General features: G+C 58.2%; 2 protein-coding genes across 16 annotated transcripts; both read right to left on the reverse strand.

Annotated features, from left to right (window-relative positions):
* Window positions 1-6,226: 6,226 nt before the first annotated feature.
* On the reverse strand, window positions 6,227-8,424 carry LOC146758408 (uncharacterized). Of its 3 annotated transcripts, none has more exons than XR_014934886.1 (8): window positions 8,017-8,421; window positions 7,751-7,830; window positions 7,510-7,624; window positions 7,360-7,395; window positions 7,061-7,210; window positions 6,821-6,906; window positions 6,576-6,718; window positions 6,227-6,388 (listed from the first exon to the last, which is right to left on the reverse strand). XR_014934886.1 is itself a non-coding variant. In XM_085517188.1 (8 exons), the coding sequence occupies exons 4-8, from the start codon at window positions 7,390-7,392 to the stop codon at window positions 6,271-6,273; spliced, it is 552 nt and encodes a 183-aa protein (XP_085373314.1). In that variant the 5' UTR covers window positions 7,393-7,395; window positions 7,510-7,624; window positions 7,751-7,830; window positions 8,017-8,424; the 3' UTR covers window positions 6,227-6,270. The 3 variants fall into 3 exon arrangements, 2 of the variants coding, with proteins under 2 accessions (XP_085373314.1, XP_085373315.1); XM_085517188.1 differs by having other exon boundaries at window positions 6,227-6,445; window positions 6,821-6,871; window positions 8,017-8,424; XM_085517189.1 differs by having other exon boundaries at window positions 6,821-6,871; window positions 8,017-8,422.
* On the reverse strand, window positions 8,421-15,564 carry LOC146758409 (uncharacterized). Of its 13 annotated transcripts, none has more exons than XM_085517157.1 (11): window positions 14,606-15,371; window positions 11,758-11,865; window positions 11,459-11,608; window positions 11,127-11,304; window positions 10,658-10,907; window positions 10,357-10,436; window positions 10,116-10,230; window positions 9,966-10,001; window positions 9,367-9,816; window positions 9,117-9,264; window positions 8,421-8,897 (listed from the first exon to the last, which is right to left on the reverse strand). In XM_085517157.1, exons 9-11 carry the CDS (start codon window positions 9,702-9,704, stop codon window positions 8,616-8,618), a joined length of 768 nt encoding a protein of 255 aa, XP_085373283.1. In that variant the 5' UTR covers window positions 9,705-9,816; window positions 9,966-10,001; window positions 10,116-10,230; window positions 10,357-10,436; window positions 10,658-10,907; window positions 11,127-11,304; window positions 11,459-11,608; window positions 11,758-11,865; window positions 14,606-15,371; the 3' UTR covers window positions 8,421-8,615. The 13 variants fall into 13 exon arrangements, with proteins under 13 accessions (XP_085373283.1, XP_085373287.1, XP_085373282.1 ...); XM_085517161.1 differs by having other exon boundaries at window positions 8,736-8,897; window positions 10,658-10,964; window positions 11,127-11,269; XM_085517156.1 differs by having other exon boundaries at window positions 8,736-8,897; window positions 11,127-11,269; window positions 11,758-15,564.
* Window positions 15,565-16,232: the final 668 nt, after the last annotated feature.

The raw sequence follows: 16,232 nt of genomic DNA on the forward strand, positions 1-16,232 counted from the left end.
GAAGCAGCCATGCTCCACTGCGAGGGGAGAGAGGGCAGAGGTGTGATGCTCCGCTCAGCACCCTGTGCCCCACAGCCTGTCCCACTCAGGGCCCCGGCTTGGACCGGTGCCTCCACGCTGGCAAAGCTGTGCTGGGGCGGTACCTCATGGCGGCGATGGTGCTCATGGCCTGCTGCCGGAGCTCCGTGTCCAGGCACTTGGCGGGCTCCCCCTGCAGCAGCGCCTGTGGGCACAGCGGGATGGGATGGGATGGGATGGGATGGGATGGGATGGGATGGGATGGGATGGGATGGGATGGGATGGTGCAGTGTGCCCTGCTTGGTGTGCAGAGCCCAGGCACCCCATCCAGGCCCCCAGTCCCGGCCCTCGTTCAGGGCTCCCCAGTGACCCTGCAGTGGAAGGGCTGTGCCCTCAGCCCAGCCCTGCAGTGCTCCATTACCTCAATGCACAGCACCACCTTCAGCACGTAGTCACACAGCTGGCTGTGGACCACGCTGTCCGTGATGGCAGCTGATGGGAGTGAGCTGGTGCTGCTGGGGCCCCTCCCAGAAGATTTCCTCCTCCTGCAGTGTCAGCTCCGTGGTGAAGGACACTTGCAGGAGAAGGGCTGGGAAGAGCTGGGTGAAGATGGCTTCAGCCTCCTTGAGGACCAGAGGCAGCTGGAGTATCTCTGGTAGGATCCTTGCTGCCTGCAGAAAGCACCCGGATATGATTCTTGCCCTGTCCCCTGGGTTTCCATCCCGTCTCTAGAAGTGTAGGGATGGAGAAAGGGAGGGACGGGGAGGGAGACCCCCAGAGCCCCAGGCAGCTCTATGGATGCATCCCAGGGCAGGAAGAAGGCTCGGGGGTGGACAGGGAAGGGGAGTGGGGACTCACCTGGGGTTCAGCTGGGTGAATGAGGAACTCACGGCCAGGGCAAGGACACGTGGCCTCTCTTTGATGAATGGGGAGGTGTGCTGCAGAGTACGGTTTATGAGCACTTGGACGGAGGCCAGAAAGCGCAGCTTCTGTTCCTGTGTCTGAGACAGGAGGGGAGTTACAGGGGTTGGCATCAGGGGACCCCGGCACCCTCTGGGCACAGCCGGGCACGGGCAGCCATGGAAGCACAGAGTGCACACTACCTGCGGTCTGCATGCACAGCAGGCGTGGATGTAGCTCAGGGGATCCTCCTCCTGAGGTGACACGACGGAGGCAAAAGGATCCTCAGCTGAGCCCACGGGAGGGGGGGAGCATGGGTGAGAATGGGATGGCACCAGAGCAGGGCCCTGCTGCCATCCCCACTGCTGCCTGCCGGCCAAGCGCAGTGCCAGGGATGGAGCAGAGCCCCCAGGGCTGGAGCGGAGGCAGCAGCAGGTTCCCACCTGCTGTGGAGGGAAGCGAGCCTCTCCTGAGAGCACATCCACCATGTGGGCAGCCAGCTGGGTGCTGTGGAGGCTCGGTGCTTTCATGCTCTCAGTGGCTGTGAGTAAAATGTTGACCTTTTCAGGGTACAGGAGGTATTTCAGAAGGACCTGTGGGAGGGAGGAGAGGAGGGATGACTTATCCTCTGCTTGGCTGGGAGCAGAGGCTGTGCTGGGTGATGCCAGGGATATGAAGCGTGAGGGCCCCAAAGGCACCAGGGCTGCTCGGGGACAGTGCGTGCACTCTTCCTGACACTCACCAGCACCTGCAGCAGGTAGTGCAGGGCTTCCATGGTCTGCAAAGGAGGACAGGGTCAGGGCGGCCTGCCCTGCTGCGTCCTGCTGGCAGCAGAGGGGCATCCCGCGTGCTGGTGCCCAGGAAGCGTCCCCAGGGCTCAGCTGATGCGCACCTCCACGTAGAGTGCTGCATCCAGGTCCGCGTCGTCGTATCAAGGCTGGTGGTGGACGCTGCCGAGGCAGGCACACAGGAGACCGTTGTTCTCCTCTGGAAGCAGCCATGCTCCACTGCGAGGGGAGAGAGGGCAGAGGTGTGATGCTCCGCTCAGCACCCTGTGCCCCACAGCCTGTCCCACTCAGGGCCCCGGCTTGGACCGGTGCCTCCACGCTGGCAAAGCTGTGCTGGGGCGGTACCTCATGGCGGCGATGGTGCTCATGGCCTGCTGCCGGAGCTCCGTGTCCAGGCACTTGGCGGGCTCCCCCTGCAGCAGCGCCTGTGGGCACAGCGGGATGGGATGGGATGGGATGGGATGGGATGGGATGGGATGGGATGGGATGGTGCAGTGTGCCCTGCTTGGTGTGCAGAGCCCAGGCACCCCATCCAGGCCCCCAGTCCCGGCCCTCGTTCAGGGCTCCCCAGTGACCCTGCAGTGGAAGGGCTGTGCCCTCAGCCCAGCCCTGCAGTGCTCCATTACCTCAATGCACAGCACCACCTTCAGCACGTAGTCACACAGCTGGCTGTGGACCACGCTGTCCGTGATGGCAGCTGATGGGAGTGAGCTGGTGCTGCTGGGGCCCCTCCCAGAAGATTTCCTCCTCCTGCAGTGTCAGCTCCGTGGTGAAGGACACTTGCAGGAGAAGGGCTGGGAAGAGCTGGGTGAAGATGGCTTCAGCCTCCTTGAGGACCAGAGGCAGCTGGAGTATCTCTGGTAGGATCCTTGCTGCCTGCAGAAAGCACCCGGATATGATTCTTGCCCTGTCCCCTGGGTTTCCATCCCGTCTCTAGAAGTGTAGGGATGGAGAAAGGGAGGGACGGGGAGGGAGACCCCCAGAGCCCCAGGCAGCTCTATGGATGCATCCCAGGGCAGGAAGAAGGCTCGGGGGTGGACAGGGAAGGGGAGTGGGGACTCACCTGGGGTTCAGCTGGGTGAATGAGGAACTCACGGCCAGGGCAAGGACACGTGGCCTCTCTTTGATGAATGGGGAGGTGTGCTGCAGAGTACGGTTTATGAGCACTTGGACGGAGGCCAGAAAGCGCAGCTTCTGTTCCTGTGTCTGAGACAGGAGGGGAGTTACAGGGGTTGGCATCAGGGGACCCCGGCACCCTCTGGGCACAGCCGGGCACGGGCAGCCATGGAAGCACAGAGTGCACACTACCTGCGGTCTGCATGCACAGCAGGCGTGGATGTAGCTCAGGGGATCCTCCTCCTGAGGTGACACGACGGAGGCAAAAGGATCCTCAGCTGAGCCCACGGGAGGGGGGGAGCATGGGTGAGAATGGGATGGCACCAGAGCAGGGCCCTGCTGCCATCCCCACTGCTGCCTGCCGGCCAAGCGCAGTGCCAGGGATGGAGCAGAGCCCCCAGGGCTGGAGCGGAGGCAGCAGCAGGTTCCCACCTGCTGTGGAGGGAAGCGAGCCTCTCCTGAGAGCACATCCACCATGTGGGCAGCCAGCTGGGTGCTGTGGAGGCTCGGTGCTTTCATGCTCTCAGTGGCTGTGAGTAAAATGTTGACCTTTTCAGGGTACAGGAGGTACTTCAGAAGGACCTGTGGGAGGGAGGAGAGGAGGGATGACTTATCCTCTGCTTGGCTGGGAGCAGAGGCTGTGCTGGGTGATGCCAGGGATATGAAGCGTGAGGGCCCCAAAGGCACCAGGGCTGCTCGGGGACAGTGCGTGCACTCTTCCTGACACTCACCAGCACCTGCAGCAGGTAGTGCAGGGCTTCCATGGTCTGCAAAGGAGGACAGGGTCAGGGCGGCCTGCCCTGCTGCGTCCTGCTGGCAGCAGAGGGGCATCCCGCGTGCTGGTGCCCAGGAAGCGTCCCCAGGGCTCAGCTGATGCGCACCTCCACGTAGAGTGCTGCATCCAGGTCCGCGTCGTCGTATCAAGGCTGGTGGTGGACGCTGCCGAGGCAGGCACACAGGAGACCGTTGTTCTCCTCTGGAAGCAGCCATGCTCCACTGCGAGGGGAGAGAGGGCAGAGGTGTGATGCTCCGCTCAGCACCCTGTGCCCCACAGCCTGTCCCACTCAGGGCCCCGGCTTGGACCGGTGCCTCCACGCTGGCAAAGCTGTGCTGGGGCGGTACCTCATGGCGGCGATGGTGCTCATGGCCTGCTGCCGGAGCTCCGTGTCCAGGCACTTGGCGGGCTCCCCCTGCAGCAGCGCCTGTGGGCACAGCGGGATGGGATGGGATGGGATGGGATGGGATGGGATGGGATGGGATGGGATGGTGCAGTGTGCCCTGCTTGGTGTGCAGAGCCCAGGCACCCCATCCAGGCCCCCAGTCCCGGCCCTCGTTCAGGGCTCCCCAGTGACCCTGCAGTGGAAGGGCTGTGCCCTCAGCCCAGCCCTGCAGTGCTCCATTACCTCAATGCACAGCACCACCTTCAGCACGTAGTCACACAGCTGGCTGTGGACCACGCTGTCCGTGATGGCAGCTGATGGGAGTGAGCTGGTGCTGCTGGGGCCCCTCCCAGAAGATTTCCTCCTCCTGCAGTGTCAGCTCCGTGGTGAAGGACACTTGCAGGAGAAGGGCTGGGAAGAGCTGGGTGAAGATGGCTTCAGCCTCCTTGAGGACCAGAGGCAGCTGGAGTATCTCTGGTAGGATCCTTGCTGCCTGCAGAAAGCACCCGGATATGATTCTTGCCCTGTCCCCTGGGTTTCCATCCCGTCTCTAGAAGTGTAGGGATGGAGAAAGGGAGGGACGGGGAGGGAGACCCCCAGAGCCCCAGGCAGCTCTATGGATGCATCCCAGGGCAGGAAGAAGGCTCGGGGGTGGACAGGGAAGGGGAGTGGGGACTCACCTGGGGTTCAGCTGGGTGAATGAGGAACTCACGGCCAGGGCAAGGACACGTGGCCTCTCTTTGATGAATGGGGAGGTGTGCTGCAGAGTACGGTTTATGAGCACTTGGACGGAGGCCAGAAAGCGCAGCTTCTGTTCCTGTGTCTGAGACAGGAGGGGAGTTACAGGGGTTGGCATCAGGGGACCCCGGCACCCTCTGGGCACAGCCGGGCACGGGCAGCCATGGAAGCACAGAGTGCACACTACCTGCGGTCTGCATGCACAGCAGGCGTGGATGTAGCTCAGGGGATCCTCCTCCTGAGGTGACACGACGGAGGCAAAAGGATCCTCAGCTGAGCCCACGGGAGGGGGGGAGCATGGGTGAGAATGGGATGGCACCAGAGCAGGGCCCTGCTGCCATCCCCACTGCTGCCTGCCGGCCAAGCGCAGTGCCAGGGATGGAGCAGAGCCCCCAGGGCTGGAGCGGAGGCAGCAGCAGGTTCCCACCTGCTGTGGAGGGAAGCGAGCCTCTCCTGAGAGCACATCCACCATGTGGGCAGCCAGCTGGGTGCTGTGGAGGCTCGGTGCTTTCATGCTCTCAGTGGCTGTGAGTAAAATGTTGACCTTTTCAGGGTACAGGAGGTATTTCAGAAGGACCTGTGGGAGGGAGGAGAGGAGGGATGACTTATCCTCTGCTTGGCTGGGAGCAGAGGCTGTGCTGGGTGATGCCAGGGATATGAAGCGTGAGGGCCCCAAAGGCACCAGGGCTGCTCGGGGACAGTGCGTGCACTCTTCCTGACACTCACCAGCACCTGCAGCAGGTAGTGCAGGGCTTCCATGGTCTGCAAAGGAGGACAGGGTCAGGGCGGCCTGCCCTGCTGCGTCCTGCTGGCAGCAGAGGGGCATCCCGCGTGCTGGTGCCCAGGAAGCGTCCCCAGGGCTCAGCTGATGCGCACCTCCACGTAGAGTGCTGCATCCAGGTCCGCGTCGTCGTATCAAGGCTGGTGGTGGACGCTGCCGAGGCAGGCACACAGGAGACCGTTGTTCTCCTCTGGAAGCAGCCATGCTCCACTGCGAGGGGAGAGAGGGCAGAGGTGTGATGCTCCGCTCAGCACCCTGTGCCCCACAGCCTGTCCCACTCAGGGCCCCGGCTTGGACCGGTGCCTCCACGCTGGCAAAGCTGTGCTGGGGCGGTACCTCATGGCGGCGATGGTGCTCATGGCCTGCTGCCGGAGCTCCGTGTCCAGGCACTTGGCGGGCTCCCCCTGCAGCAGCGCCTGTGGGCACAGCGGGATGGGATGGGATGGGATGGGATGGGATGGGATGGGATGGGATGGGATGGGATGGGATGGGATGGGATGGTGCAGTGTGCCCTGCTTGGTGTGCAGAGCCCAGGCACCCCATCCAGGCCCCCAGTCCCGGCCCTCGTTCAGGGCTCCCCAGTGACCCTGCAGTGGAAGGGCTGTGCCCTCAGCCCAGCCCTGCAGTGCTCCATTACCTCAATGCACAGCACCACCTTCAGCACGTAGTCACACAGCTGGCTGTGGACCACGCTGTCCGTGATGGCAGCTGATGGGAGTGAGCTGGTGCTGCTGGGGCCCCTCCCAGAAGATTTCCTCCTCCTGCAGTGTCAGCTCCGTGGTGAAGGACACTTGCAGGAGAAGGGCTGGGAAGAGCTGGGTGAAGATGGCTTCAGCCTCCTTGAGGACCAGAGGCAGCTGGAGTATCTCTGGTAGGATCCTTGCTGCCTGCAGAAAGCACCCGGATATGATTCTTGCCCTGTCCCCTGGGTTTCCATCCCGTCTCTAGAAGTGTAGGGATGGAGAAAGGGAGGGACGGGGAGGGAGACCCCCAGAGCCCCAGGCAGCTCTATGGATGCATCCCAGGGCAGGAAGAAGGCTCGGGGGTGGACAGGGAAGGGGAGTGGGGACTCACCTGGGGTTCAGCTGGGTGAATGAGGAACTCACGGCCAGGGCAAGGACACGTGGCCTCTCTTTGATGAATGGGGAGGTGTGCTGCAGAGTACGGTTTATGAGCACTTGGACGGAGGCCAGAAAGCGCAGCTTCTGTTCCTGTGTCTGAGACAGGAGGGGAGTTACAGGGGTTGGCATCAGGGGACCCCGGCACCCTCTGGGCACAGCCGGGCACGGGCAGCCATGGAAGCACAGAGTGCACACTACCTGCGGTCTGCATGCACAGCAGGCGTGGATGTAGCTCAGGGGATCCTCCTCCTGAGGTGACACGACGGAGGCAAAAGGATCCTCAGCTGAGCCCACGGGAGGGGGGGAGCATGGGTGAGAATGGGATGGCACCAGAGCAGGGCCCTGCTGCCATCCCCACTGCTGCCTGCCGGCCAAGCGCAGTGCCAGGGATGGAGCAGAGCCCCCAGGGCTGGAGCGGAGGCAGCAGCAGGTTCCCACCTGCTGTGGAGGGAAGCGAGCCTCTCCTGAGAGCACATCCACCATGTGGGCAGCCAGCTGGGTGCTGTGGAGGCTCGGTGCTTTCATGCTCTCAGTGGCTGTGAGTAAAATGTTGACCTTTTCAGGGTACAGGAGGTATTTCAGAAGGACCTGTGGGAGGGAGGAGAGGAGGGATGACTTATCCTCTGCTTGGCTGGGAGCAGAGGCTGTGCTGGGTGATGCCAGGGATATGAAGCGTGAGGGCCCCAAAGGCACCAGGGCTGCTCGGGGACAGTGCGTGCACTCTTCCTGACACTCACCAGCACCTGCAGCAGGTAGTGCAGGGCTTCCATGGTCTGCAAAGGAGGACAGGGTCAGGGCGGCCTGCCCTGCTGCGTCCTGCTGGCAGCAGAGGGGCATCCCGCGTGCTGGTGCCCAGGAAGCGTCCCCAGGGCTCAGCTGATGCGCACCTCCACGTAGAGTGCTGCATCCAGGTCCGCGTCGTCGTATCAAGGCTGGTGGTGGACGCTGCCGAGGCAGGCACACAGGAGACCGTTGTTCTCCTCTGGAAGCAGCCATGCTCCACTGCGAGGGGAGAGAGGGCAGAGGTGTGATGCTCCGCTCAGCACCCTGTGCCCCACAGCCTGTCCCACTCAGGGCCCCGGCTTGGACCGGTGCCTCCACGCTGGCAAAGCTGTGCTGGGGCGGTACCTCATGGCGGCGATGGTGCTCATGGCCTGCTGCCGGAGCTCCGTGTCCAGGCACTTGGCGGGCTCCCCCTGCAGCAGCGCCTGTGGGCACAGCGGGATGGGATGGGATGGGATGGGATGGGATGGGATGGTGCAGTGTGCCCTGCTTGGTGTGCAGAGCCCAGGCACCCCATCCAGGCCCCCAGTCCCGGCCCTCGTTCAGGGCTCCCCAGTGACCCTGCAGTGGAAGGGCTGTGCCCTCAGCCCAGCCCTGCAGTGCTCCATTACCTCAATGCACAGCACCACCTTCAGCACGTAGTCACACAGCTGGCTGTGGACCACGCTGTCCGTGATGGCAGCTGATGGGAGTGAGCTGGTGCTGCTGGGGCCCCTCCCAGAAGATTTCCTCCTCCTGCAGTGTCAGCTCCGTGGTGAAGGACACTTGCAGGAGAAGGGCTGGGAAGAGCTGGGTGAAGATGGCTTCAGCCTCCTTGAGGACCAGAGGCAGCTGGAGTATCTCTGGTAGGATCCTTGCTGCCTGCAGAAAGCACCCGGATATGATTCTTGCCCTGTCCCCTGGGTTTCCATCCCGTCTCTAGAAGTGTAGGGATGGAGAAAGGGAGGGAGGGGGAGGGAGACCCCCAGAGCCCCAGGCAGGTCTATGGATGCATCCCAGGGCAGGAAGAAGGCACGGGCAGCCATGGAAGCACAGAGTGCACACTACCTGCGGTCTGCATGCACAGCAGGCGTGGATGTAGCTCAGGGGATCCTCCTCCTGAGGTGACACGACGGAGGCAAAAGGATCCTCAGCTGAGCCCACGGGAGGGGGGGAGCATGGGTGAGAATGGGATGGCACCAGAGCAGGGCCCTGCTGCAGAGCAGCACCTTCAAGGACTGCACCGCGGACCTGCAGGTGGAGAAGGGTGCGAGTCACATCGGGAGCCCCAGCACCGGGTCCCTGGGTGCAGCAGGGGGACGGGGATGTGGCACCTGATGGGAGTGAGCTGGTGCTGCTGGGGCCCCTCCCAGAAGATTTCCTCCTCCTGCAGTGTCAGCTCCGTGGTGAAGGACACTTGCAGGAGAAGGGCTGGGAAGAGCTGGGTGAAGATGGCTTCAGCCTCCTTGAGGACCAGAGGCAGCTGGAGTATCTCTGGTAGGATCCTTGCTGCCTGCAGAAAGCACCCGGATATGATTCTTGCCCTGTCCCCTGGGTTTCCATCCCGTCTCTAGAAGTGTAGGGATGGAGAAAGGGAGGGACGGGGAGGGAGACCCCCAGAGCCCCAGGCAGCTCTATGGATGCATCCCAGGGCAGGAAGAAGGCTCGGGGGTGGACAGGGAAGGGGAGTGGGGACTCACCTGGGGTTCAGCTGGGTGAATGAGGAACTCACGGCCAGGGCAAGGACACGTGGCCTCTCTTTGATGAATGGGGAGGTGTGCTGCAGAGTATGGTTTATGAGCACTTGGAACACCTCCTGCAGCACCGTCTTCACGGCTGAAGACTCCGAGAGCACTTCCCTCCACATGGTGACAGCAACTCTGCAGGTCCCCAGGGCTGTCAGCGTGGCTGCTCCTGCCTGGCTGATGGCTGTGGGGTGGGGAGGGAGGGGGAGAGGAGCCCTGAGGGCTGTGGCCCCATACCTGGAGCAGGTGAGAGAGCAGACCAGCAGGCTGCTGACCATCTCCTTTGGGAATTTGCTGGCCAGCACAAGCAAGGCCCTGCTCAGGCTTTCAAGAGCTGGCTTGGCTTTGATGGAAGGCAGGCTGCTGTGGATCGCCTTCACAATCTTTTGCACCTGGAGGGGGGGAGCATGGGTGAGAATGGGATGGCACCAGAGCAGAGCCCTGCTGCCATCCCCACTGCTGCCTGCCGGCCAAGCGCAGTGCCAGGGATGGAGCAGAGCCCCCAGGGCTGGAGCGGAGGCAGCAGCAGGTTCCCACCTGCTGTGGAGGGAAGCGAGCCTCTCCTGAGAGCACATCCACCATGTGGGCAGCCAGCTGGGTGCTGTGGAGGCTCGGTGCTTTCATGCTCTCAGTGGCTGTGAGTAAAATGTTGACCTTTTCAGGGTACAGGAGGTACTTCAGAAGGACCTGTGGGAGGGAGGAGAGGAGGGATGACTTATCCTCTGCTTGGCTGGGAGCAGAGGCTGTGCTGGGTGATGCCAGGGATATGAAGCGTGAGGGCCCCAAAGGCACCAGGACTGCTCGGGGACAGTGCGTGCACTCTTCCTGACACTCACCAGCACCTGCAGCAGGTAGTGCAGGGCTTCCATGGTCTGCAAAGGAGGACAGGGTCAGGGCGGCCTGCCCTGCTGCGTCCTGCTGGCAGCAGAGGGGCATCCCGCGTGCTGGTGCCCAGGAAGCGTCCCCAGGGCTCAGCTGATGCGCACCTCCACGTAGAGTGCTGCATCCAGGTCCGCGTCGTCGTATCAAGGCTGGTGGTGGACGCTGCCGAGGCAGGCACACAGGAGAGCGTTGTTCTCCTCTGGAAGCAGCCATGCTCCACTGCGAGGGGAGAGAGGGCAGAGGTGTGATGCTCCGCTCAGCACCCTGTGCCCCACAGCCTGTCCCACTCAGGGCCCCGGCTTGGACCGGTGCCTCCACGCTGGCAAAGCTGTGCTGGGGCGGTACCTCATGGCGGCGATGGTGCTCATGGCCTGCTGCCGGAGCTCCGTGTCCAGGCACTTGGCGGGCTCCCCCTGCAGCAGCGCCTGTGGGCACAGCGGGATGGGATGGGATGGGATGGGATGGGATGGGATGGGATGGGATGGTGTGGGATGGGATGGGATGGGATGGTGCAGTGTGCCCTGCTTGGTGTGCAGAGCCCAGGCACCCCATCCAGGCCCCCAGTCCCGGCCCTCGTTCAGGGCTCCCCAGTGACCCTGCAGTGGAAGGGCTGTGCCCTCAGCCCAGCCCTGCAGTGCTCCATTACCTCAATGCACAGCACCAGCTTCAGCACGTAGTCACACAGCTGGCTGTGGACCACGCTGTCCGTGATGGCAGCTGATGGGAGTGAGCTGGTGCTGCTGGGGCCCCTCCCAGAAGATTTCCTCCTCCTGCAGTGTCAGCTCCGTGGTGAAGGACACTTGCAGGAGAAGGGCTGGGAAGAGCTGGGTGAAGATGGCTTCAGTCTCCTTGAGGACCAGAGGCAGCTGGAGTATCTCTGGTAGGATCCTTGCTGCCTGCAGAAAGCACCCGGATATGATTCTTGCCCTGTCCCCTGGGTTTCCATCCCGTCTCTAGAAGTGTAGGGATGGAGAAAGGGAGGGGGGGGGAGGGAGACCCCCAGAGCCCCAGGCAGCTCTATGGATGCATCCCAGGGCAGGAAGAAGGCTCGGGGGTGGACAGGGAAGGGGAGTGGGGACTCAGCTGGGGTTCAGCTGGGTGAATGAGGAACTCACGGCCAGGGCAAGGACACGTGGCCTCTCTTTGATGAATGGGGAGGTGTGCTGCAGAGTATGGTTCGTGAGCACTTGGACGGAGGCCAGAAAGCGCAGCTTCTGCATGCACAGCATGCGTGGATGTAGCTCAGGGGATCCTCCTCCTGAGGTGACACGACGGAGGCAAAAGGATCCTCAGCTGAGCCCACGGGAGGGGGGGAGCATGGGTGAGAATGGGATGGCACCAGAGCAGGGCCCTGCTGCCATCCCCACTGCTACCTGCCGGCCAAGCGCATTGCCAGGGATGGAGCAGAGCCCCCAGGGCTGGAGCGGAGGCAGCAGCAGGTTCCCACCTGCTGTGGAGGGAAGCGAGCCTCTCCTGAGAGCACATCCACCATGTGGGCAGCCAGCTGGGTGCTGTGGAGGCTCGGTGCTTTCATGCTCTCAGTGGCTGTGAGTAAAATGTTGACCTTTTCAGGGTACAGGAGGTACTTCAGAAGGACCTGTGGGAGGGAGGAGAGGAGGGATGACTTATCCTCTGCTTGGCTGGGAGCAGAGGCTGTGCTGGGTGATGCCAGGGATATGAAGCGTGAGGGCCCCAAAGGCACCAGGGCTGCTCGGGGACAGTGCGTGCACTCTTCCTGACACTCACCAGCACCTGCAGCAGGTAGTGCAGGGCTTCCATGGTCTGCAAAGGAGGACAGGGTCAGGGCGGCCTGCCCTGCTGCGTCCTGCTGGCAGCAGAGGGGCATCCCGCGTGCTGGGATATAAAACATATCCCAACAGTTGCATTCACAATAGTCAAAATATTCCCTTCTACATTAAATTCTATACTGATACGTTTATACAATCATTGTTAATTCATGTTCTCGTTTTCCTTGACGGAGGGTTTCGTGACAGTTTTACTTTCAAATCACCCGCTGGACTAGTGACTCTCCATTCGTGATTTTGTACTGGACCCTTAACACGACTAGCATGTGTCCATCCTTTTTCAGCAGTTCTGATGGCAGTATTGGTAGTCAATAATACCAGATAGGGACCTTCCCAGTGAGGCTGCAGTGTGGTTTCTCTCCAGGTCTTTATCAGAACCCAATCTCCAGGCTTTATCTGATGGAGGGTAATGTCAAGAGGGGGTCTTTGTGTCAATTGTTCCTTTTTCCACAATTCCTGTTTATACTTCATTAATTCCGTGATATAAGCTTGAATGTTCTTATCTAACACCCCCGGGTGATCTTTAGGGGTTCCTGCATCATATGGCATCCCGTATAACATTTCGAAGGGGGATATTCCTATATCGGCCCGGGGTTGGGCCCTAAGGTTTAAGAGGGCAAGGGGAATGCATTTTATCCATGAGAGCTTAGTTTCTAGTGTTAATTTGGCCAATTGCTTTTTTTTTTAGTTCCCCATTCATTCTCTCTACTCGCCCTGAACTCTGTGGGTGCCAGGGAGTATGTTCTTCCTATTTTATTCCCAAGGCTTCAGCTATATTTCTAGTGATTCTTGATGTAAAGTGTGGTCCTTGATCTGAATCTATTACTTCTGTTACCCCATACCTAGGGATGATTTGTTCGAGTAATATTTTTGTTACTACCTGAGCTGTTGCTTTAGTTGTGGGGAATGCCTCTACATAATGTGTGAGGTGGTCTATTATGACTAATACATATTTATATCTTCCTACTTTAGGAAATTCGGTATAGATAGTGCCCTCTTTTCCCTGTGATCTTTTTAGTGCCTGTAAAACAGCATACAGCTCGCAAGCTTGAACTGACCAAGTGTTACTCAAGGGTCCTGATTCCAATACCCGGAGGGTCTTTCCATCTACTATTGCATAACCTGATCTTCTCTTTCCCTCCACTACTCTAGAGGATCCATCCACAAATAATTTTTCCCCTTCTCTTAATTCTTCTTCCCTGCCCAATCCTGTGTTAAAACCCCATACGCTGTACCACTGTCTATGTTAACGAATAAATAAAAGGGTCTTTTTAAGTCAGGCAGGCTCAAGACAGGGGCATTGATGAGATCCTCCTTCAGCTTTTGTAGATTCTCTTCATCTTGTCTATCCCACTTTATTAATCCATCGGTACTGAGCTTTTGATATAGGAACTTTACTGCTATAATTTTCAATCCATTGTCTACAATATCCCACTAATCCCAGCAATTGTCTTATTTGTCTCTTATTGCTTGGCGACGTCAGGGACAATATTCCTGGTATCCTTTCAGGATCTATCTTCTTTTCTCCTTTACTCAGGTAATGCCCTAGATATCTAACCTCCTCTTCCACAAATTGCAATTTCCTTTTTGATACTTTAAGTCCCTTCAGTCCCAAAAAGTTCAGCAATTTAATACTTTCTTTCCGAACCTTTCCCTCATCCTCTCCAGAATCATACCTCTCTCTTCTGCTGTGAACAGTATACTTAGAACAGATTGTAGTTCCTCCCAGGTATCCTAAGAACTGATCTACTCTGTCTGCCACCCCCAGGGGATCTTCTAGTATATTACCCATTTCCTTCTTAAAATCTCTAACATCCCCTGAATTTAAGGGCACTGATATAAACCCCATCTGAGGTTGTGGACCTCCCATGGGCATTTCTCTTAAAGGGTAGAGGTTATTTTGTCGTGCCTTTGCCCGTGTCACAGGCCCTCCCCCTTCTATCTTTTGTACTTCTCCCTCTCTCGAATCCATCTGCCCATGATCCAACTGAGGATGAGAAGGTAGGGGAATTGCTGGTGGTACAGCATATGGTGGGGGTCCCACTAAGGCCTCCTCTTCCCTTCGAGGTTTACGTTTTTCGACATCTTTTTCTGTTCGTGTCAAATTAAAAATGGGGACTCCTAAACCCTCCGGGCGAGTGACCCATACTGCTGCATAGTCACTTTCTTCTTGATTGAAAGGGGTTTTGGAGTTTACCCAAAAATTTAATTGCTGTTGTACCCAATCTTCATTAGAACCATACTTAGGCCACCATACTGCCGGGCCAATTTGTTGTCCGCTCCAAATTTCTACACAATAATAAATCATCTTTGCCTTATCTTTATTTCTTGTTCCTGGATAGTGCGTCCAGGCACTTAGCATGAACCCTAGAGGTGAGTCCTTAGGAATGGATGGTCGTTTAGAAGGGGTGGATGGTTTAGTTTTACACTGCCCCATCTCGTTCTTTACTTCTTGCTCTCTTGTTTTATTCAACGTCTGTAGCTCCCCCTAGTGCCCGTAGCTCTAGGAGAACACCTAATAGTAATCCTTCCTAGTGCCCGTAGCTCTAGGGGTTGTGGTGGTGAAAGGGTCCCGCTTATACCCTGTACCCACCCTTCGGCGTGCCCTCACTCAGTGTTGCATTCACTCGCTTCCCCCAGGTCGTGGCCCACGCCCTCGCGGGCAATGGGAACCGCACTACTGTGGGGTCCGCACTCGCTTGGGTTGATGCCGGCTACCGGCTCCCCTCTCACTCACACACAACACTCGTCACACGCCGGATTCCCAACCCAGACCGGACTATACTCACCTGTCCTGCGTCTTCGTCCGGACTTTCGTGCACGAAATTTAAAGGGTTAACCGGTTTTTCCTTGCCTTTGTGTTGTAAATTTCGGATCGTCGGCGGGAGTAGGGCGGGAGGATAGGAGCCGAGGCCGCCTATTTAGGCGGGGCGCCCCCTCAGGCTCGTTCCTACGCCAGTATTCCCGTCCGAGTCACGGCGCCAAATTGTCATCAATTTATAAGCAATGAGCCGATAATGTTCCAATTATAAACTTTCATTAATTGTAGCGGGTAAAACAAAAAGGCAATTCAGCGCTGCACGACAGGGGAATCCTCGTTCCTCCAACTGCCGCGCCGCCCCGTCCCTTGCAACTTCTTTTGTAAGGTCCATCCCGAGTGTATTGTCCTTTAATTGGTCGGTCGTGATCGTGCCACTTGGTGTGTCGTTCCTTGGTTGGTCCTTCCGTGAAACTTTGTATCCATCGGGGCGCGCTTTGCCTGTAACTATGCAGAGTACACAATCTACCCATAAAACTAGAGTGTTCTGCAACCCTTGTGGCCTCCATATTCCACCATCACATCCCGGTCCTAATGAACAAGCACTCCACCACAATGCTACCACATCCCGGTCTTAATGAGCAAACATTTTATCACACTATCCAGGCACCAATTTGAGAACCTGCTGCCTCACAACACTGACTGTGAATCCAGGGTATGGGTGCTGGACAGGCTGAATTTGGTTGTTGTGGATTCAGCTCTTTTTTAGATGGACAGCTGTAAGGAGCTCACGTAACAGACTGAAGAGAGAGACTGTGAGACAAGGGCGTGGTGTTTTGTGGTAGCTAAGTAGGGCATGACAGCACACGCCTGTGGGTTTGCTCTCTTGTGGCAGAGTTGTGGCACTTGCTTGCAAATCAGTGGCATAGCTGAAGAAATGCATCTCATTTACTGCCATTTAATTTGATATTCTTAAAGATGACAGTCATGGTTGAATCTGGTGGAAGGGCCCCACCTCCCCCATGGCTCCTTCCTGCACATTGTGACACAATGAGAACCTTTCCTTTAGATCTGAAAATGCTTCTCAGAACCACCAGATCGTTTCTATATCTTTAAGTGTATATTTTGCAGATCTGAGGAAAGCTGTTTAAAGTATGATGGAAGCAACAGGACTCAGCATCATCAGCAACAGCTGATGCTTGCAGCTGGAGTCCCTAACATGAAGCCACAAGCTCATGTAGAAGAGAGGAAAATCAAGCTTTCATCCTTCAGTTTCTTATTTTGGGAAGAGAAGCAGTTGATATCCAGTGTTTCTAATAGAACTAATCTTTGGCTAAGCCTTACTTCATGTAGCTGCCGCTGCCTAGGAATAAACTACCTGGTTGTACATTCAGTAGCCAGCTGAGAGGCAGGAATCTCTTGAGGCTGCTTTGTTCTGCCTTGTTAGGCACCCAGCGTGGAGTGAGCCAGGAGCAGACCCATTCATCACATCTGCTGAACCAAGCTGGTGTCACAAGATCTGACTCAGGAAACAGCCATGCTCATGGATAACATCTGAGTGGGAACATTGCATTTAATTTGACTCAATAAAAGTAGAACCGAGTTGTTTCTGGAAGGACTTCAAGCCTTAGCTTTTTAAACAAGCTTAATTCTGGATC

Source organism: Coturnix japonica, chromosome 15 (assembly GCF_054131305.1).
Source record: "Coturnix japonica strain WE chromosome 15, WE-NBRP24, whole genome shotgun sequence".
NCBI classification, from domain to species: Eukaryota; Metazoa; Chordata; class Aves; order Galliformes; family Phasianidae; genus Coturnix; species Coturnix japonica.

What these genes read in the sequence shown, in the direction of transcription:
- LOC146758409 (XM_085517156.1), bottom strand. Translation starts at nt 14,253, where the DNA reads ATGGGGCAGTGTAAAACTAAACCATCCACCCCTTCTAAACGACCATCC.
- LOC146758408 (XM_085517188.1), bottom strand. Translation starts at nt 7,392, where the DNA reads ATGGAAGCCCTGCACTACCTGCTGCAGGTGCTG. An exon ending in ACTACCTGCTGCAGGTGCTG is followed by an intron (nt 7,211 to 7,359) that starts GTGAGTGTCAGG and finishes TCCCTCCCACAG; the next exon opens with GTCCTTCTGAAATACCTCCT. An exon ending in TTCACCCAGCTGAACCCCAG is followed by an intron (nt 6,446 to 6,575) that starts GTGAGTCCCCAC and finishes CTACACTTCTAG; the next exon opens with AGACGGGATGGAAACCCAGG.